The sequence below is a fragment of the Chenopodium quinoa genome, unplaced genomic scaffold (assembly GCF_001683475.1).
Source record: "Chenopodium quinoa cultivar QQ74 unplaced genomic scaffold, ASM168347v1, whole genome shotgun sequence".
Taxonomy (NCBI): domain Eukaryota; kingdom Viridiplantae; phylum Streptophyta; class Magnoliopsida; order Caryophyllales; family Amaranthaceae; genus Chenopodium; species Chenopodium quinoa.
This window is the reverse complement of record NW_018744311.1, coordinates 2,049,921-2,071,895: the sequence shown is the minus strand read 5'-3', so window position 1 is coordinate 2,071,895 and position 21,975 is coordinate 2,049,921. Positions and strand designations below refer to the sequence as shown.

General features: G+C 32.5%; 1 protein-coding gene across 1 annotated transcript; it reads right to left on the bottom strand.

Annotated features, from left to right (window-relative positions):
- Positions 1 to 13,848: 13,848 nt before the first annotated feature.
- LOC110696064 (transcription factor SPEECHLESS-like) lies at positions 13,849 to 18,205 on the bottom strand. Its single transcript, XM_021873334.1, has 3 exons — positions 17,404 to 18,205; positions 16,082 to 16,612; positions 13,849 to 14,725 (listed from the first exon to the last, which is right to left on the bottom strand). The coding sequence occupies exons 1-3, from the start codon at positions 17,860 to 17,862 to the stop codon at positions 14,636 to 14,638; spliced, it is 1,080 nt and encodes a 359-aa protein (XP_021729026.1). The 5' UTR covers positions 17,863 to 18,205; the 3' UTR covers positions 13,849 to 14,635.
- Between the last annotated feature and the right edge of the window lie 3,770 nt (positions 18,206 to 21,975).

Sequence of the window (21,975 nt, the reverse complement as noted above, 5' to 3'; positions counted from 1 at the left end):
TATACATATACACGAGTTACAAGTAGGCATTGATTTTTTTTTTTTTAGCTAATTAAGTAGGATTATTTTTTTAAAAAAAAAATAACACATTCGATGTGTAACAGTTTTGTGTTTGTACTTGTTTTTATCTAAGGTATAGTAGGCAATTATTGTTCTATGGTGCTTCTTTCGTCTCATAATGTTTTTCCTACTTATTTTCTTATGTTAATTATTTTTTGTGTGAAGTATATTTAATGTTCAAACTTTGAGCTAAATGAATACAAATGAACTACCCAAGATTTAAATTGAATTTCAGATAGGAAGATGTCAAAAATAACAAAATGGGCCTTCGGTAGCCTTACAAAGTGGTTAGTGGCCAATTTCATTCAGTTTTGGGTCTTTACTCAGCCCGAAGAAAAGCGTAGAAATTGGGCTATCTGATTAGATTTGACAATGTGAAACAGTTTTGGGTCTTTGGGATCATTTCATTTACTAAAATTAAATATGTGAGCCTATCAACTTCTCTGGTTATGTTTCGATTAAACACGTTTATCATAGAGGTGATCAACTATGTGGTGATCGTCCAATAAATGGACGGGTTAGGGTAAGTAAAAAAAAGCCCGATCCGGCCTAAAAAGCCAAAAAGCCCTTGTTTCCAATTAGTCTAAGGTGCACCCTTATGCACCTTAAATAGGTGTAACAACATAGTCCAAAAGCCTAATTACACACAATCCAATTAAAAAAAAGCCCTAAAACTAAAAAATACGGAAACTGTAATACACTCACCCACACCCAATACACCCACCCACACCCAATAAATGTAATGTCATTTCCAAACTCAAAAATCTTCTTCTTCTAAATGATTTTCTCTCTCCTTTATTTCATTCTTTCACTAAAAAACTGCAAAAACATCAATGGACATTAGGAAAGAGATGAAAATCAAAAGGATCCTCTCCAAAAAGACAATTTTATGTAAATTTCACTTAGTTTTGTTTAAATTTATATGATTATCACTTAATTTTGTTTGAATATTGTTCGAAATTTATTATTGGAATTGTCAAAAAAATTAGTGAAATCAAACGGATATTTTATGTCACGTTTCAAAATGCATATGTTTATATTTTGAATTCTTATGTTCATATATAAAATTTGTTTGTAAACTTTCTGAAATGCTTATATTCACTTTCTATATCCATATGTTCATATTTTTGTATGTATATGTTCACCTTCCGAAATGCTTAATTATGTTCATACGCATTCAAAATGAACCAATGCATATGTTCATATTTTCAATGCATATGTTCATATTTTTAATACTTATGAATTGTGATGCATATGTTTCGTAATCATATTATTTTTATTTCTTCAATTTTTTATGTTCATAATAAAATGCCTTATATTCATAATAATATTTTATATGTTCATAATGTAAAGATTCATAGTAAATATTTGTTGTTCTCATTAAGTATGTTTATGCATAACTTCTCTCTCTTAAATGCATATAATCATATTTTTTACGCATATGTTCACCTTTTAAATGGTTATATTCACTTTAAGGAAATCAATGCTTACGTTCATATTTTGAATTGTTATGTTTACTTTCTGAAATGCATATGTTCATATGTTTTATGCTTATGTTCACTTTCGAAAAAGCTTATGTTCACATTTAAGGGAACCTATGCATATGTTCATATTTTGCATGATTATGTTCATTGATAAAAAAAAACTGCAGAAAATCAAATGAAATTCATACACAAATGAAATTGATCGAAGCTAAAAAAAAAATTCAATTCATATGAATTCAAAAAATCAGATAAACAACCAATTCCATATTGTAAGTAACATATTCAATCGTTAAATCGAAAAAACGAGAAAAATAGAAAAAAAAAAAAAACTGTGGAAAAAGGAATTAAAGAAGGAAGGAGAAAAATAGAGTATAATTTGTGAATTCAAAGATTCATATATACCTTAATCAATCGAAATTAAAACACAAAATCGAAATTCACACAAAAATTCATACTTAATAACTACTTTCATGTTGTAAGAAACAAATTCAATCAAAAAAGTGTAAAAAAGGGGGAAAATTAAAAAAACAGAGGAGAGAGAAAATAAAAAATGAAGGAGAAAAATGAAGGAGAAAATTACACCCTAGTCACATTGCCAGATCCGTTTTAGTATATAGGATCCATATCCGACCCGAGTCCGTCGGGTCTAGAAAATGAAGACCCGGATCCGTCGGGTCCAATATATTTTGCCTAATTTTTTTGCAATAAATGTAATGCTCGGGTCAAAAAAATTATTTCAAACTTACGTTGTTAGTTATTAAGTTCAACCCCAAATTAACCAACTTATACACTCATATTTTGAATTAAATTATACAACAAAAAAAATACGATGCTAAATATGAGTTAGTGAAAAAATAACGATGATATATATAATACAAGCATCCAAAATTCTTTCTCTTGAAAGGGTTAATCTTTATCATTACTAACATTATCAACATTTTTAATAAAGAAACAAACAATTTTAGTTTTTTTTAATAGGAAAAATAAAAAAACGGGTCCACGGATCTGGATCAGGGTCTAGGGCCCAGACCCAGATCCAGATCCGTTTTTGTCAGCAGGACCCGGATCCGACCCAGATTTGTCGGGTCCAAAATTTGAAGACCCAGATCCGTGAAAAACGGATCTGGATCCACGGATCCGGGTCGGGTTCAGATCCATTGCCATCCCTAACGAGTGTGCACCTAAGAGTATGTGTTTAGTCCTAACAATCCCGATATTTTTAAACAGGTTTGGGCATGAATTTTCTTATAAAGCCAAGCCAGGCCTGACCTGAATTTTGGTCACCTCTAGTTTTTCATTGCATTAGTATCTATCAAAGCCATTTACAATGAAATTTAAATTATTTTTTTTTATTCTTCTACAGTTCTACTTTTAAATTGTAATATATCTCATTGTGATGAAATTTAACAATGTGATAAGATATTAAGATGAAAGTATGAAATACGGAGTAAAAAGTAACCCTATAAAGGAAAGAGTTAGATTATTGTTACAAATTTTTTTTAAAAAATAATATTAATAGCTCGATCTAATCGTCCCTTTGAATACTATATATAACAAGTAACAAAAAATTTGTGTTGCATGTATTAAAAAATCGAAGAAGAATATAATCGTCCATCAAGAGTAAAGAAATTTTTATATATAGCAATATAAACTAAGAAAAAATTAGAGCTATAATGGAAATTTGCTAATTATATGTATGGATAAAACTAGAGTTGTCAATTCGGGTAAACGGGTCGGGTTTGGGTTGGGCCAATTCGGGTCAAGTCAATTCGAATTAATTCCATAACCTATGCGGGTCGGGTTTGGGTTGGGTCATGCTTGAGTCGGGTCACATCGGGCCATACTTCTTATTGGGTTTAGGTCAGGTTAATAACAGGTCGGGTTACATTCGGGTCTGGTGACCCAATAGGTCGGGTTTAATTTGGGTTTTCACGCGTTAAAACGGGTTAGGGTAATTTGCGGGTTAGAATCAGGTCGGGTCATTCTCGGGTTTGAGTCGGGTTCGATTCAAGTCAATAATTTGCGGATTATAATCATGTCGGGTCATTTTCAAGTTAGGTCATTCTCGGGTTCAAGTCGGGTTCGGTTCAAGTCAATAATTTGCGGGTTATAATCAGGTTGGGTCATTTCCAAGTCGGGTCATTATTGGATCCAAGTCGGGTTATGTTCAAGTCAATAATTTACGGGTTATAATCAGGTTGGGTCATTTCCAAGTTAGGTCATATACGGGTTCAACTAACTATAAATAGATAATTAAAATTTTTATCAAGCTAATTATTTCCTTTGATTATAATATATATGGCAATATACTAGGGAACTATAGTCTATAATTTAGAAAGATAATTATCTCCTTTGACCATACAACAAATATATACTATATTTAACTCTTAAATTTGAGGATGTTGCGTGCTCCTTTCTTTTGCTGGCTACTTGGTCTCCCAAAACAAAATGCTTTGATCAACAATAATAAGGTGGTCTAAATTGTATTTAAGGTGAATTGAAATTGGGTAAGGAATAATTTGGGTTGAATTTAGGTTGGGTCAATAACAAGTCATGTTAATTTCGAGTCGAGTTAGTAACAAATCAGGTTGAATTTTTTGATCGAGTAAGTAATAGGCCAGGTCTGGTAAAATTCGGGTCGGGTCAATAAAAGTCGAGTTTAATTTGGGTCAGGTCAATAACAAGTCGGGATGATTTCGGGTCAGGTTTGTAACAGGTTGGGTTAAATTCGGGTCGGGTTAGTAACGGGTCAGGTTGAATCTAGGTCAGGTTAGTAACAAGTCGGGTTAAATACGAGTTTTGAAGAGTTAAATTGGCCGTTGTAAATCGGTAAATAAGTGCAAGTTGTAAACCGGTAAATTGGCCGTTTAAAGGCAAATTGGATGGTTCCACTAACACAATTGGACTCTCGGAGGGTGTTAGGGACCATGATAAACATTTCGGCAATTTTTATTCCGGGCGAAAAAAAGTCAAAATTTTCCAAAATTGAAGACTAATGTCCACGCTTTTTGAGAAATTTTGGAGGTTTTGAAGCCCGGTGTCGCAAAGTCTTTAGATTTTAGGGAATACATCTGGGGGTCATATAATGCCAATTGGAAACATACATGATCATTATATGTTGTCATAGATTTTCGTGGTAGGCTTGAGTTAATGAAATTGATGCAAGTTGTAAACTGGTAAGTGGCCGTTTAAAAGCAAATTGGATGATTCCACCCACTCAATTGGACTCCCAGAGGATATTAGGGACCATAATAAACATTTCGGCAATTTTTATTTTCGGGCGATAAAAAGTCAAAAAATACCAAAATTAAGGGCTAAGATCCATGCTTTTTTTGAAAATTTTTAGAGGTTTCGGGGAACGGTATCGAAAAGATTTGAGATTTTAGGGAATACATATCGAGGTCATATAATGCCATTTGGAACCATATATGATCATTATATGTTGTCATAAATGTTCGTGGTAGGCTTGAGTTAATGAAATCGGTGCAAGTTGCAGTAAATCGGTAAATTGGCCGTTTAAAGGCAAATAAGATGGTTTAATCCACCCAATTGGACTCCCAGAGGGTATTAGTGACCATGGTAAACATTTCGGCAATTTTTATTTCCGGGCAAAAAAAAAGTTAAAAAATTTCAAAATTAAAGTCTAATTAATATCCAAGCTTTTTGAGAAATTTTGGAGGTTTCAGGGCCCCGGTGTCGAAAAGTCTTGTAATTTTATGGAATACATTTCGGGGTCATATAATGTCGTTTGGAACAATATATGATCATTATTTGTTGTCATAAATGTTCGTGGTAGGCTTAAATTAATGAAATCGGTGCAAGTTGTAAACCGGTAAATCAGTGGTTTAAAGGAAAATTGGATGGTTGCACCCAACCAAGTGGACTCTCGGAGGGTATTAGGGGCCATTGGAAACATCACGACAATATTTATTTGCGGGCGAAAAAAAGTCAAGAAATTGGAGAATTGAAGTCTAATATCCACGCATTTTGCGAAATTTTGGAGGTTTCGGGTCTGATGTCAAATGGTCTTGAAATTCTAGGGGATACATCTCGGGGTCATATAATTCCATTTAGAACCATATATGATCATCATATATTGTCATAAATATTCGTGGTACGGTGGTAGACTTGATTTAATGAAATCAGTGCAAGTTGTAAACCGGTATTGGCCGTTTAAAGGCAAATTGGATTGTTCCACCCGCCCAATTGGACTCCTGGAGGATATTAGGGACCATGGTAAACATTTTGGCAATTTTTATTTGCGGGTGAAAAAAAGTAAAAAAATTCCAAAATTAAAGGCTAATATCCACGCTTTTTGAGAAATTTTGAAGTTTTCCAAACCTGGTGTCGAAAAGGTTTGAGTTTTTAGAGGATACATCTCGGGGACATATAATGTCGTTTGGAACCATATATGATCATTATATGTTGTCAGAAATGTTCGTGATAGAAATCGGTACAAGTTGTGAATCGGTAAATTGGTTGCTTTAAGGCAAATTGGATGGTTCCACCCACCCAATTGCACTCTCAGAAGGTATTAGGGATCATGGTAAACATTTCAACTATTTTTATTTTCGGGCCAAAAAAAGGTCAAAAAATTCCAAAATTGAAGTTTAATATCCACTACACTTTTTGAGTAATTTTGGAGGTTTCGGGGCCCGGTGTCGAAAAGTATTGTAATTCTAGAGGATATATCTCAGGGTCATATAATGTCGTTTGGAACCATAAATGATCATTATATGTTGTAATAACTGTTCGTGATATGCTTGAATTAATGAAATCGGTGTAGGTTGTAAATCAGTAAATTGGTAGCGTAAAGGAAAATTGGATTGTTCCACCCACCCAATTGGACTCCCAGAGGATATTAGGGACCATGGTAAACATTTCAACTATTTTTATTTTCGGGCGAAAAAAAGTCAAAAAATTCCAAAATTGAAGGTTAATATCCACACTTTTTGAGTAATTTTGGAGGTTTCTTGGCCCGGTGTCAAAAATTATTGAAATTCTAGGGGATATTTCTCGGGGTCATATAATGCCGTTTGGAACCATATATGGTCATTATTTGTTTTCATAAATGTTCGTGGTAGGCTTGAGATAATGAAATCGGTGCAAGTTCTAAACCAGTAAATTGGTCGTTTAAAGGCAAATTGGATGGTTCCACCCACCCAATTGGACTCCTGGAGGGTATTAGTGACCATGGTAAACATTTTGGCAATTTTTATATCCGGGCAAAAAAAAACTCAAAAAATTTCAAAATTAAAGGCTAATATACATGCTTTTTGAGAAATTTCGAATGTTTCGAGGCGCGGTGTCGAAAAGCATTGAGATTTTAAAAGATACATCTCGGGGTCATATAATGCCGTTTGGAACCATATTTGATCATTATATGTTGTCATAAATGTTCGTGGTAGGCTTGAGTTAATGAAATCGGTGCAAGCTGTAAATCTGTAAATTGGCTGTTTAAAAGAAAATTGGATGATTACACCCACCCAATTGGACTACCGGAGGGTATTAGTGACCATGGTAAATATTTCAGCAATTTTTATTTCCGGGAGAAAAAAAAGTTAAAAAAATTCCAAAATTGAAGTTATATCCACTTTTTTGAGAAATTTAAGAGATTTCGGGGGCCCGGTGTCGAATAGTCTTGTAATTTTATGGAATTCATTTCGGGGTCATATAATGTCGTTTGGAACCATATATGATCATTATTTGTTGTCATAAATGTTCGAGGTAGGCTTGAGTTAATGAAATCGGTGTAAGTTGTAAACTGGTAAATTGGTAGTTTAAAGGCAAATTGGATGGTTCCACCCAGTCAATTGGACTCCTGGAGGGCATTAGGGACCATGGTAAACATTTCGGCAATTTTTATTTTCCGGTGAAAAAAAGTCAAAAAATTCCAAAATTGAAGGCTAATCTCCACGCATTTTTATGCCACCAACAATGTTGAGTGCTACAGAGTATATGGATTATCAGTTTTTACTTAGTAGTTTAATTTAAAACATAAATTTCGTAAAAATAAAAACAAAACCAAAGAACCAAACAATCAAAATAGATGAATAAGGACATCACCTAATTTGAAGGGTAACATGGGAACAGAGAAAAGTGATCAAATTGAATTGTCCAATTTGAGCAATTATGTTAAAGACTTGAGTTGCTCTTACATGACATCAGTAATGTTACATAGGTACACATTAAAAATGTAAAGCAAAATCACGAAAATATGTAACACAACTTTTATGTCATGCAATAATATGATCGAACTTTACGAGGATATACAATAGATGTAAAAAAGTGTACGTTGTTAAATGAGGCAATTCAAAGTCAATGCAGTGACAGATATATATATAACTCAATTGCTACTTGTTAGGCAGCCTTTTTCATATCTACTCATTATAATGTTGCTATTAATAATTTTATTATATTATCAAAGTTTTTGGACCACCTTATTTCGCAATTTCTTCCTCCTTGGATTTTGTCCTTTTTGCTCAAATAATAATGCAAAGTTACAAAATAGAAGAACATGATTGAAGAAATAGAAGTGGATATAGTGGTATTTTGGTTTGGATTGGTGTGGCTGTATCTAGGGGTGGCAAACAGATCAGGTCAGGTCAGGTCAGGTCGGGTTCGTGTTTGGGTTTTTGTGTTTCGGGTCAGGGAATCCCCAACCTGAACCTGATCCATTTTAGTTTTCGGGTTGAAAATCCCAACCCGAACCTGATATTTTCGGGTTCAGGTCAACCCGAAAACAACCTGATTTGACCTGACTTTTGTTAATTGTTTTAATTTTTTTTTTAGCTGAATAAACTGATTTTTAGCCAAATTTTGTGTTTTCAAACAGTTAACAAAACCTGAATTTTTTACCCAATGTTTTCAATAGTCTAAAATGCCTAATTAACTATTACACACTAAGTCACTAACACACCAAAATAGTCTTAACAAATTACAAACCATAATTAAAAAGAAAAAAATGTCTTTTAATAAACTTTAGTCCTTGTGACTCAAACAATATTCGAAGAAGCATTCTCATCAAATTCTGATAGTTCCGGCGAGGTTTGTGGTGCGTCATCGTTGTCCCCCACCTTAAGCTTCATAACGGATCCACATAGCATTGCCATTTGAGGATCCATATTATCTACAAGAAAAGATAGCAAATTAAAATCAACACATGTACTAAAAATAAAAGATAATTTACAAGTAATATAATAGTTCTAACTCATTTTTTACCTTCCCCAAAATCCCAATCCCTTAAGCAAATTATAGCCTCCACTGTTTCTGATTTTAAAGCACTTCTATAACAATCAAGCACTCGACTTCCAGTACTAAAAGCTGATTCGGAGGCCACAGTTGATACGGGGACAGCAAGAACATCCCTAGCAATTTTAGCTAATATAGGATACCGGACCGAGCAAGTTCTCCAATAAGACAAAATATCAAGGTTGGTGCCTCGGGGGATAAGTGGCTCCTCATAATACATATCAACTTCAGATTTGATTGCCACATTTGATTGCTCCATAGAAAAACTATCAAAATCCTATATACCAAGATTAGATTACATGAGTAGCATGTCACAAAAAATCAAAAAATAAAAATCAGATTATCATACAATAAAATCAGATTATAATATAATAAATCAGATTATAATACAATAAATCAGATTATAATACAATAAATCAAATTATATGAGTAGCATGACGCCATGACACAAAAAATCAGAAAATAAAAATCAGATTATAATACAATAAATCACAGATTATAATATAATAAATCAGATATAATAAAATCAGATTATAATAAAATCAGATTATAATAAAATCAGATTATAAAAAATCAGATTATTAAATCAGGATATGTTTTCACTTGCAATAAAGGTAAATGCATCAGAAAGACAGAAACTCAGAAAGTTGTTTACCATCATAAAATCATCGGAAGCTTCATTAGCATTGGAAGCATTAGCAGTGGGAATAACATTGCTTGATGAAGAATGACTGGATGCATAAGCCTCGTACAACCTCCGTAAAGCATCCTTAACCTTAGAAAACTCAAGCTCGTATTCAACACTATGTTGACCATATATCCTCATGTAACCCCAATTGACACATTGCAACTTATATCGTGGATCCAACACCACAGCAACAGCCATAAATGTACTAAATTCTGACCAATACTTTCCAAATTTCTCATACATTTTACAAGCCATTTTTTGCATAAAAAGATCTGAACTTTTCATTTCATTTTGTAACAACAACCTAACTTGTAAGACTCTATGAAAGTAGAGATTGGAAGTTGGATATTTGGTCCCAGAAAAGGCAAGTGTGACATCATGAAAAACTTTCAAAAACTTGCATATTTTTTCAACTCTACCCCATTCTTCAACAGAAGGACAATGTACATAATTGGCATCAACTTTTTGAAAGTGAATTAAAGCTTTTTTAAAATACAAAGCACAATCAAGCATCATGTAAGTTGAATTCCATCTAGTAGGAATATCTTGTTGTAAAATTCTAGTAGATTGAATTTCAACATGTGATACACAACTTAAAAACCTTTGTTTCCTAGCTTGTGAACTCTTACAATATTTGGCACTCTCTCTAATCTTATACACAGCCTCATCAATTTCTTTTAAACCATCTTGAACAATTAAATTAAGAATGTGAGCACAACACCTTACATGAAAATATTCCCCACCACAAATCAACTCAAGTTCCCCTTTTAGCTTTTCAGCAAAAACATCATTTGAAGAAGCATTATCTAATGTAATTGAAAAAATATTTTTTTGAATACCCCATTCTTTTAACAAACCATACACATGATCACATAAATGAATTCCTGTATGGGGAGGACCAATGTAAGAAAAGTTCAAAATCTTTTTTTGCAAACACCAAGACTTGTCAACATAATGAGCTGTCAATGAAATATAACCATCAGTGGTTATAGAAGTCCAACAATCAGAAGTCAATGCAATTCTACTACAAGTTGAGCCCAAAACAGCTTTTAATTTTTCTTTCCCTCTTTTATACATCTTAAGTATATCAGATTTGATAGTATTTCGAGTGACAGGTTTGAAATCAGGATGCAAATAATTAAAACATCTCCTAAAACCCTTGAACTCTACAAACTGAAATGGCATATCATGCTCCACAATAGCAAGAGATAATAATTCACGGAAATAATTAGCATCAAATTCACGCAATCTATTTCCTAAACCAGAGGATGTTTTCTCTAATATCATTTGACCAACATCCCTAAAAGACCTTTGTTTGCAATTTTTCAAATGACGATGAAGATTCCCAGTTCCATTCTTACTATCAGCATTAAAATGTATACCACACTTTTTACATTTGCAAATTAGATTACCATTTTCATCAGGCTCGTCTAAAAAATCAAAATTCACCCAAACACCAGAAGAAAGCCGACGTTGACGTTTCTTACCAGTAAGAATCACACGAGGTTTACCAGAAGAAGTTTTCTGGTTTTTACCATTTCCTTTGTCTTGTGTTGTCGAGTCAATCTCCTCTTCCTCGGAAGAAAGTTGTTGAACATTGGCATCCATAATTACTGCAAAAATTATAACAAAATAAAACATTTATTTTAAAACAAGAGACAAAAACTAATCTATTCTTTCTAGAGATATAATCTAAACATCAACATCCATAATTACCGCAAAAAATCAGAAATTATTTGGACAAGAACAACAATATAAAATAAACAACAAGTCAACAACAACAAGCTAGAGATATAATCTAAATCAGACCTAAAATTAAAAAAAAAATCACATGCATGTCAAAGATATATTCTTGCTGTAAATTAGATCAGGAATTGGATTATTGTGCTAGAAATTTACAAAGCAACCCATCATACGTTATATAAACTTAATACTATTATCATGCAAGAACAACAACAATAATCAAATACAAATCTGTATTGAAACAGAAACAAAAACAACAAAAATCAAGAACAAACCAAACGAAAACAACCAAAATGAAATGAAAACAACCAAACTCGAAACGAAAACAACCAAAAATGGAACGGAAACAAAAACAACAAAAATCAAGAACAAAACTAACGAAACAACAAAACCAAAACGAAAACAACCAAACTCGAAACGAAAACAAAAAAATTGAAACGAAAAAAAAAACATCAAAAATCAAGAACAAAACCGAAACGAAAACAACAAAACAGAAACGAAATTAACAAAAATCTAAACAAAAACAACAAAAATTAAAAAAGAATTACCTTTGAGAGTTTGAGGTTTGACGGCTTGAAGGAGATGAAGATTTAAAAAAAAAAAAAACAAGAATGGAAAATTCAGAATCAGAACTTGAAATTCAAAACAAAAACGAAACGAAATAAAAAACAATTAATAACCATTACCTTTCAGGCGTTGAGGAGTGAGAACGAGTGAGAAGAGGGAAAAGTTGAGAACTTGAGAATGAAAGAGTGAGAAAGAACTAAAAGGAAAGAGTGAGTGTGGAGTGTCTGAGAACTTGAGATTGTTGAGAAAATGAGAACCAGAGAAGTTTAGAGAGAGAGAGGGCAAAATGAGAAAATAGGAGACAAAAACGGCTGGTGGGGGTTAGTCACATTTAGAGTTTTTTTAGGTTTAGAACTTTAAATTGGGCTTGGGCCATTAGCCATTAAAATGATTTTTTTTTTTAAGACTTTTTTATTCGGGTTATAAGGTCAGGTTCGGGTTGATCCGACTTGATTTTGACCCGAAAATTATTTTCGGGTTATGTGGGTCATTTTCGGGTTGAAATTTTCAACCTTAACCTAACCCATTTAATTTCGGGTCGGGTTCGTGTCAACCCATTTAAGTTTTCGTGTCGAAATTCTCAACCCTAACCCGCTATTTTCGGGTCGGGTTCGGGTCGGGTTTTCGGGTCGGGTCAGTTTTTGCCACCCCTAGCTGTATCTAGCTATATCTAGTCTAGTCATAGGATAAACTTCGAATTCACATTATTGGTTGTACTCACAAAATTAACTAACATACGTCCATATTAAAAGTTATAGACTCGTGTTGACTTTTATTAAGATTAGTCTCTCTTAATCCTCTGATGATAAATTGTATCATATGACTAATATAAGTATGGTTTTAGAGCTAGGTACATAAAAAGTTATGGTCATGATGCAGAAGTGTTGATATTTTAGATGGTTGAGATACTTTTGAGATACAAACTTTATTCAGCACAATTGCACATGTATTCTCTCTGTTCCATAATACATGACCATAAATGACACATTCAAATATTGCACACATGTCAATGCACTAGTTTGACTTTATTTTTATATAAAATAATTAAATATTAATAAAAATTAGGCCAAATTAGAAAATAACACCTGCTAAAAACCCCGATTTTGATAATAACACCTGTTGAAAAAAAAGTTTTATTATAACACCTACAAAAATCCCAAAATTTTGGTTTCACCACCCACTAACGGACTTTTGGATGGAAACCGTTAGTGGGGCTCGCCATGTACACGTGTCAATAAGGTATTGGTTTAAAAAAAAAGATAAATAAAAAAAAAGTAAAATTAAAAAAAAAAAAAAGAAAAACCCCTAAACCCTAACCCAACCACCACCGGCGGCCGTCACTCCACCGCCAAAGACCCCCACTGCCGCCGGAAACCCTTCCTTCACTGGCGGAATCACCAGCCATCACCCCCACCGACATTAGCACCCCCGCATATCCCCTTCCCCCTTCCCTCTCCCCGAAAAATCACCCCCACCCACCACAGCCCCCCCACGAAAACCACCTAGCCCCTTCGCCCCCTCGTCGAAAACCACCTAGCCCCTTCGCCGAAAACCACCCTTGGAATTATCCTTCACCTTCAAACCGGCCGAAATCGACCTTAGAAGCCCCAAATCTGTCGATTTCGTGGTGGAGGCGAACGAAATTGGCTGTTTAGGGGAATGCCAGTGTTAGGGGAGGAGGTTTGGGGTTATCGGTGTTAGGGGATGGGGTTTAGGGCGGTGCTGGTGTTAGGGGAGGGGATATCGGGCGATGCCGGCGTTAGGGAAGGGTTGTCGGTGTTAGGGGAGGAGGTTTCTGGGGCTTGCTAGGTGTTAAGAGGGTTTCGGCGGCTGGCTTGGCTGGGGTAGGTGTTGCCGGTGGTGGGGCTGGCTGGGTTAGGTTTTTTTTTAAAAAAAAAAATTTCTTTTTTTTAAACCAATACACAGCTGACACGTGTACATGGCGGGCCCCACTAATGGTTTCCATCCAAAAGTCCGTTAGTGGGTGGTGAAACCAAAATTTTGGGATTTTTGTAGGTGTTATAATAAAACTTTTTTTTCAACAGGTGTTATTATCAAAATCGGGGTTTTTAATAGGTGTTATTTTCTAATTTGGCCTAAAAATTATTTTAAAAACTACGAAGTATATAATAACTTTATATTAAAACCTATCAAACAACATATTTTACGATAAAATATATGTTTATTATGTTAATAAAAATTTATGTTTAAACCTAATGCATGAATAAAAAAATAAAAAAAATAAAATAAAAAAAAAATAAAAAAAGTCTAACATTTCATGTACTTAGGGACGGATTGACGGAGGGAGTACCTTTTAGGAAATTAACTTATCAAACTTTATTCACTACCTTTTAGAAAAATAACTTATCAATGTATCACTGCGCTTTTCTTTGCGGAAAATATAAATTAAACACTAATCTAATACGAAATGTATATGAAAATAAATATACAGAGATATCGGAGAATATATAAAGAAAGAAATAGAAATTCATTGCTGAAAAATGTGAAAATCAAAACTATAGTAACATGGTATCTGTACCATAGCTAAAAGTCTAAAACTACAAAGGAAAAAAAATGTTACACAAAAGAGAACAAACAATCATGGGAAAAAAAAAAAAAAAAAAAAGTTACAGTTTGTACCCTAAAAAAGAGAATTAAACCAAAAAAAAATTACAGTTACTTGATCAGTAAAATATACGGCAGTAAATGCAATTCCTTCCCTCATAATTATTAATTATTACAGTATGTAATTGGAATATATTTTTTTCTTGAGTACAGTTAGGGTGGAATTTGAGAGAGAATATTGGTAATTTTAACTAATTTAAATAGGAAGGGTTTAAATTTAATTAAAATTAATGAGTGGAGTAGAGCAGAATGTTTGTTGGATTTGGTGAGCAAGTTCTTCAGCACTGAGTTGACATTCAATTCCAATCTGCAAAAACAAGGAAAAACACACATGCACTCACTCAGTTGTATGTTATTGTAAGTAACATTTAAGATTTTCATCAGCAGGTCCATTTTTATTATTATTATTATTATTATTATTGAAAACAATGCAAAAATAATCCTCAAGAAAATATATTTAGAAAATATTGTGTAAGAGATGCCAGAGAAAGGAGTACTTTGGGAGCAGGAAGAAAAATGACAATTGTGTATCAATGTTCAATGCAATGTGTAGGTCAACTTTCATGATTTAACACCTTAAGGTTCGTTTGGCATTGTTGTGATTTTCTGTTTTTTGGTTTTTTGTTTTCAAAAAGTATATGATATGAGTCCCATAATGAATCAAAAATTATATAAACTTATTAAAATTATGATAATTTTGAAACTGACAACAGAAAAGTGAAAATACCTTTTTCTTGTTTTCTGTTTTTGGTTTTCAAAAAAAACAGGAAACTGAAAACTAAAACTGATGTCAAACAAGTAGTTAATATTTAATTTTTTATTTTTTGAATTTAACATCTTAATTGGTAAACGTAACTTATGTGAAATGTCACTATGTCTGTAAAAGTTTAGGAACGTTACCTTTAAGTTAAATTCAAAATTCTATGTTAGACCTATGAGATCACTTTACTAGTAGCATCAAATTCTATTTGTATCACTTTATCACATGACTCTTTATATATCGATTATAAAACGGATAAGATCATTATATGTAAATACATACTTTTAACATATTTTTACCTTTCTTGTATGGTGAACTTCATATAAATATAGACTTAAAATATCTAAAGTAAACCTTATGAATGTAAATATTTCAATACATGATTATGGTATAATTTCAATATGAAATCCCTTTGAAACTCTGGTGTCAATTATGCACTAGGGTGCAAATTAAACCTTTTGAATTGCAAATGAGCATGTGAATTTATAAACTTATAGTGACCAAGACTTGTTTAAACACATTTGGTTTATAATTAAATCTAGGGATAATATGGAAAAGAAAGGAAGAAAAAAAAAGCTTTATGGCTAGAATTGTTAGAAAATGTTAACAAATTCTATGAGGTAGTCAATCAGATTTCTATATATTCTATCAATCTCTTACTCCATGTTCTAATTGATATAATTAGTAAACCTAATAAAATTTGGACAATATTATTAGTGATTTTTTTTTTTTGAAAGAATTAGTGAAATTTTGTTTAACTATGATTGTTTGTTTATTTGTTTCAAATTTTTTTTCCAAATTACTCCTAGGACTAAAATAATTTAGCAGATTTACGAAACATAAAAAAATGCAATGTATAGCATGCAATTATTAAAAAAAAAAAAGAAAAAGAAAGAGTTTTACCTTGATAGTGAACGAGTTGAGCATAGTGTCTTCAACGGTGATAATGTTGATATGAAGAATCTCAAAGGAGAGCTCTTCAAGGGTTGAAATAATCTTCACAACTTGTCCTGGGATTCGAGGCGAAACTGTCTTTAGGAGAAGATTTGGCCCGGAGAACTTTACTTCTACCACAGCCATTGGAGATCTCGAGTTTGCCACTAGCTCATTAGGAAAACAATCGTTAATGGAAGAGCTTGAAGATGAGGGCGAAAGGTCGATAGGACTACCCATTGCTGAAGAAATATTCATTCTTGGTCTATAAGGGCTTCCTGGTTGAGGGGTTCTTGGACTAATTGGTAGGTTAATTCTAGGGCTTAATGGTGGTTTTCTAGGGCTAAGTACTTGAGGTGAAGGTCTTGGACTTGAAACAACTCTTGGACTAAGTACTTCATTATAAACCTTTCTTTGCTTCTTGGCTTCAAGTGCTTGAAGAAGTTGTTGTAATTCGGTTATGTAGTCCACTACTCCGCCTATAATCGATGCTTGATCGCCCTAGTTTAATCAAGAAAACAGTAATAATTCAAGTTAATATATATAATTGGAGAGAAACATTAATCGTCTGTCTACATCATTGTCTTTATGACTCTATCAACATCGAAAAAAATATTAGTACATAAATTAACATTTTTAATGTTTTTTTAGTGGAAAAATATAAGTTTTAGGAGTACATGTATTTCCAAACCTAGAAATAAAGGTAAAAAAAACATGTATGTGTCCCACACTCCACCATGTACCTCATATTGGTTGAGTTTGAGCTAGAGACGTACCAAACATATATGTACATTAGTTGGATTACTATAGAGTGTCATAAGACAGAAGCTAACAGTATTTTTTGATAGACAAAGATTACATCCTTACAATTTTATTTTCCATTAGAATGTGTAAAAACTAATGGTACAACATGACAAAAAGAGCAATTTTAATTATGGAGTACTTCTTTTCATGCATTATAGATGGTCCTAAAATGTTGAAAAGAGATCTACGAGTAATTATTAACAGGTAGCTGAATTTTGTTAGTTAGTGAGTAGACACTAGGTGTTAAAAAAAATTGACTAAAATTACACCCTAGTCACATTGCCAGTATAAGTTGAACTAATATTGTGACACAACTAAATTCAGATAGAGGTAGTAAAACAAAGGAAAAACACGTCTATATATGATCAATTACTATAACTACCACTAAGAAACTCTACAATTTCATGAGTAATTGTTAATCAAAAAGACTCGAGATGTATGCAATCTTATCCCTAGCTAATAAATAAATGAAAAACATAAAAACTTACTCTCTTGACATAGAAACAAGGCATGAGGGAACGCAAGACAGAAAGATGCTCATTCATTTGCTTCCTTCGATTTCTTTCCACCGTTATATGAGATATCTTACTACCATCTTCACTTCCTACTTGTCCTACTGTTTCTTCTCTTTCTTCTAAAGTTACAATCTTAGCCCTCTTACTCTTGGGCTGATGATCATTATCTCCTAACTCGGCTTCAAGAGCATCAAGCTCAGTCTCAGACAAGTCTTGGAACGACGACATCATAAAACCTCCTTTTGTTGTATCTTCATCTACACTACCAGAACCAGAACCAGAACCAGAACCGGAACCTGTTGCTGCTGCTTCTTTTAAACTCTCTAAGGCATCAAAGATGCTAAAGAGGTCCTCCGGCGAGGCCGGAAGCCCCGAGAAAGTAGCATCACACAAATCTTGATCATCAAAGAAACTTGAAATGCTATCACCCATTATTATTATTTTTTTCCTAGGGTTTTTGTGTTTTTTTGGTTTGTTTTCTTTCCTAGGAAAAGAAAAAAGAAACCTAGAGAAGTGAGAAAAGGGTTATAGTAAAGAAGATGAAATGAGAGAAAACATGTGTACTCTTACAAATGGGGGAAGAAAGAGAAGAGATGCTATTAGTAGTAATGGCTTTCAGGACATATTTGGGTCCACACGATTTTATTATTCAATTTTATTTTTTATATAGGGTTTTTAAATTAGAGTTTTTTTTTTTTTAGGGAGGTACAAGTTGTATGAACATTTATAACATCCTAAAATGTAATATTATTGGGGAAAAAATTCATGTTATAGGAGTAATAATAATAATAATAATAATAATAATAATAATAATAATAATAATAATAATAATAATAATAATAATAATAATAATAATAATAATAATAATAATAATAATAATAATAATAATAATAATAATAATAATAATAATAATAATAATAATAATAATAATTGAAGCTTTATATGGATTTTTTTTTTTTTAAAAAAAAAAATAATTTATTTTACTATTAGAATGGTAAGCTAAATAAGTTATATTGATTAAAGAGGTTTTCAAAAAATTAACTTGTATGAAGATATTAGAAAATCTTGTCAAAAAAAAAAAAAAAAAAGATATTAGAAAATCATTGTCGAAGTTGACAAGATTAGGATCCAAATCAGTTTCACTGTAGCGATTAGTATAAAACAAATTAAAAGCGTGTAATAGACTTAATTAGGGTATCTAATTTTTAAAGATTATTTTTATTTAATATTTTGACAAACCATAATTTGAAAGAGCATAAGAATCGAACCTACCTACAATAGAACTGTGTCATGCATGACTTCTTGAAAATTGGTATGATCATGTTGTTCTCCTTCACCAAGTTAAATGATATACTACATATATAATGTTTCATGCATAAACAATACAATAAGGAAAATTTGATTTTTACCACCTCCAAAAAACCACTTATTTGCTTTTTACCACCTCCATTAATAAATTTTTTTTATTACCACCACATTAAAAAAAATGAAAATTGACTTTTACCACAATCACCGCCAATTAACGGATTCCGTCCATAAATCCATTAGTGGGACATGTCATGTCCACGTGTTACCATATTATTTAACATGTTAAATAATATTAATGGAAAACTTGTCAATTTTATATGCAAGATGTTTGTTTTAGCCATATTTGGAAATTTTTTTGAATGAAATGTATAGAATTTGTAGATAGAGGTAATTAAAGAGAAAAAAAGAGTGTCCCATGAAGAGAAGGTGGAAGCAAACCATAAATGTGAAAAGATTTAGTTTAAAAAGGGGCTGCAATGAATCAATCATGATTTCAACGGTCGGCCTTTATTTTTGAACGTCTTTGCCTAGCCTGTTGTCAGCTTATCTACCACATGCAGTCTTTTTGGGAAACTAACTCAAACTATTCTCAATTTCTCATACTTCCACTTCAGTAAATTTTTTTATTACGTAATAAATCCTAGACTGCTTTAATTTACTAGTACAAACAAAATTGATATGGAGTAAATACTTAACCATTGTTTAAATTGCATAATTTTTATCCTTAAAATAAGTAATTTAAATACGGATGAAGACATGGGCGGATCTTCATTGAGACGGGTCGGGGCCCGACCCCTCTTAATTTTTCTAAGTTATTGGTTAAAAGTAATATGATGTTTAATAATTACAATTAAAAAGTTAAGGCATAGTGGTTAAGTATTGTTATTTTTTAACAAAAGGTTGGAGGATCAGGAACGGACACATGCTATAGATTATGGTCATGATCATTATCCTAGGTTGTATATATAAGAATTATGAATCACACGCTCTACCAAAAAAAAAAAAAAAAGGATAACCCAGTCTACTTTTGCGTGTTAGTATATGTTACGCATGTTATGATCAATATCAATTCTAATCGGTATATGGACATTTGAAGCTAGCTAGAGCACATTCATTCATCATCATTAAACAACTAACCTTCATGACCTCCTTAATTAAACCTCCATAAACACGTTGTAATGAACCCACGACAAAGTCATCAATTCAAGCCACCACTACTTGATATAACTACATGAAATTTTTGTATATATAAATATTATTAACCTAGTTGATGATCTGAATTATTGAAAGAAAAATAAACTTACTACATATATTCCCTTTTTTTGTCCTTTGAGACCAAAACAGAAGCAATTGAACAGTTCAATATGTTGTAAGTGTACGTAATTGAGATGATGATATAATTGTAGTATATTAAAGATGTCACGAGCCCCACTTGACAAGTGTACACATTTATACACAATTTGCCTGTGATTGGAGATTTCCATTTTCCTAAGGATTGCATGCCCTTTTTTGTATTGTAAACTTTATATTATGATTTCCATGCATATAATTCTGCCAATTTCCCGCCGGCCACGTTCCTTAGCTCAAGGGACATTTTCGGACCGAATATGTGAAAAATAAATATTGTAAGGCCAGGCCTTATTCTTTTGTTGTGATCTGCTCAACTCTATTAAGCCCTATTCTGCTTTGTATTAATAATCTGTTGACACCTGTTCAGATGCTTAAAACAGAGGTTCAAGTTTGTATGGCAAAACTATTTTAACAGTATTACGTGACACTTATAATAGAATTTTCACTATGTATATATCAAATGCACTAAGAAATAGGGCTGGCAATCCCTGACCCGACCCGAATAACCCAAATTCGACCCAAACCCGACCCACTGACCCGAATTGCTACCCCTACTAGAAAGGACGAGGAAGCTAGCTTGGCTTGGTCTAGTGATCGACTGGCCGGATAAAAAAGAGATGGAGAAACAAGAGTGGATAGAAGTGGATAAAAATGAGAGAGAATGCAAATAGTATTTGGCATTAAACAGCAAGGAAATTGAGTGTCTAGGTGCATCCTCCAAGATTTTGTAGTTCCTTGCTAGCTTTCAATGCGCAGACACGGCATCTTCGTGTCTACGATGATCATCTAATTTAGTTCTTTATTTACGTCTTTTTTCATTACACTTGCATTTATCTTCTCTAACCTAAGCTAGCTTATTTATTGCGCTCAGTTTAGTGAATCAGTGCATACATTCTCCTGTATGTTTTGCAGTTCAATTCTCATTATTCATTTCTTGCTAAATCTATTTTCATAACTATCAAGCATTATGATTTTCATTCGATGGATGCCAACTACTATAGCGTAGCTGATTGGTTAAAGTTTTGAGAGTAGAGTCCAATATTTTTATGATTATTTCTCGTCTATAACTTTGAGAAAATTTGACTAATTAAAAACGTTCTTGCTAATATTAATCAACAACTCAACACCAAATAGAAAAGTTGTGCATTTTTAATTAATAGTAGAGAATTGTTATTACTAATAAATCTTCATTATGTCTTACATTGTACGATGTGGATAAAATTTACAAAATGGCCATCAAATAATTAAGCAATCACTTAAGATAGGATGATGTATAAGACCCTACATGAAATATGAATCAGTAGATGGGGTCGAAACATAGTACGAGTACTCGATCATATCGTATAAATGAGTATTACTAGACTACTACATACCATTGAAGATAAGTGATGATCGATGATGAATGAGCATCTCGAGTCATCAGCTATATAGTAGAAGTGTTAGTTGACAGTTGACACCATTAATTTAAGTATCAGTACGTACAGGAAACATCTATGATATGTATAAGTAACAACCATTGCATTGCATATTATATAGTTGGCCCATTAATAATTTAAGAGACGTTATATGTATATATACATATACTGTTTAATATGAGATGTATCGTGTTTAATTTATACTTTTGCATAAATACTTCAGAATTTATGTCTTATACCACTGTTCTACTACAGTTTTTACTTTTTTTTATTACTAGATTTGATCTCATACAGTTTATTATTTACATTTCTATGCACCAATAATGAGCAAGTTTCATTGATTTTATTCTCTTGAATTCCCAATAATTTTGTAGTAATAATATTTTACAACTTTAATTTATTAATGACTCTTGTTCATTTAAGATGATTACAAATGATAATCTTAGTTGATAAATTGAGCGAACTGGGCTGG

Bases quoted from the DNA above. Each gene is read 5' to 3' on its own strand.
- LOC110696064 (XM_021873334.1), bottom strand. From the start codon at position 17,862: ATGGGTGATAGCATTTCAAGTTTCTTTGATGATCAAGATTTGTGTGAT. The intron at 16,613-17,403 runs GTAAGTTTTTAT...TGATTAAACTAG, and splicing joins CTTGTTTCTATGTCAAGAGA to GGCGATCAAGCATCGATTAT. The intron at 14,726-16,081 runs GTAAAACTCTTT...TTGTTTTTGCAG, and splicing joins TCAACTCGTTCACTATCAAG to ATTGGAATTGAATGTCAACT.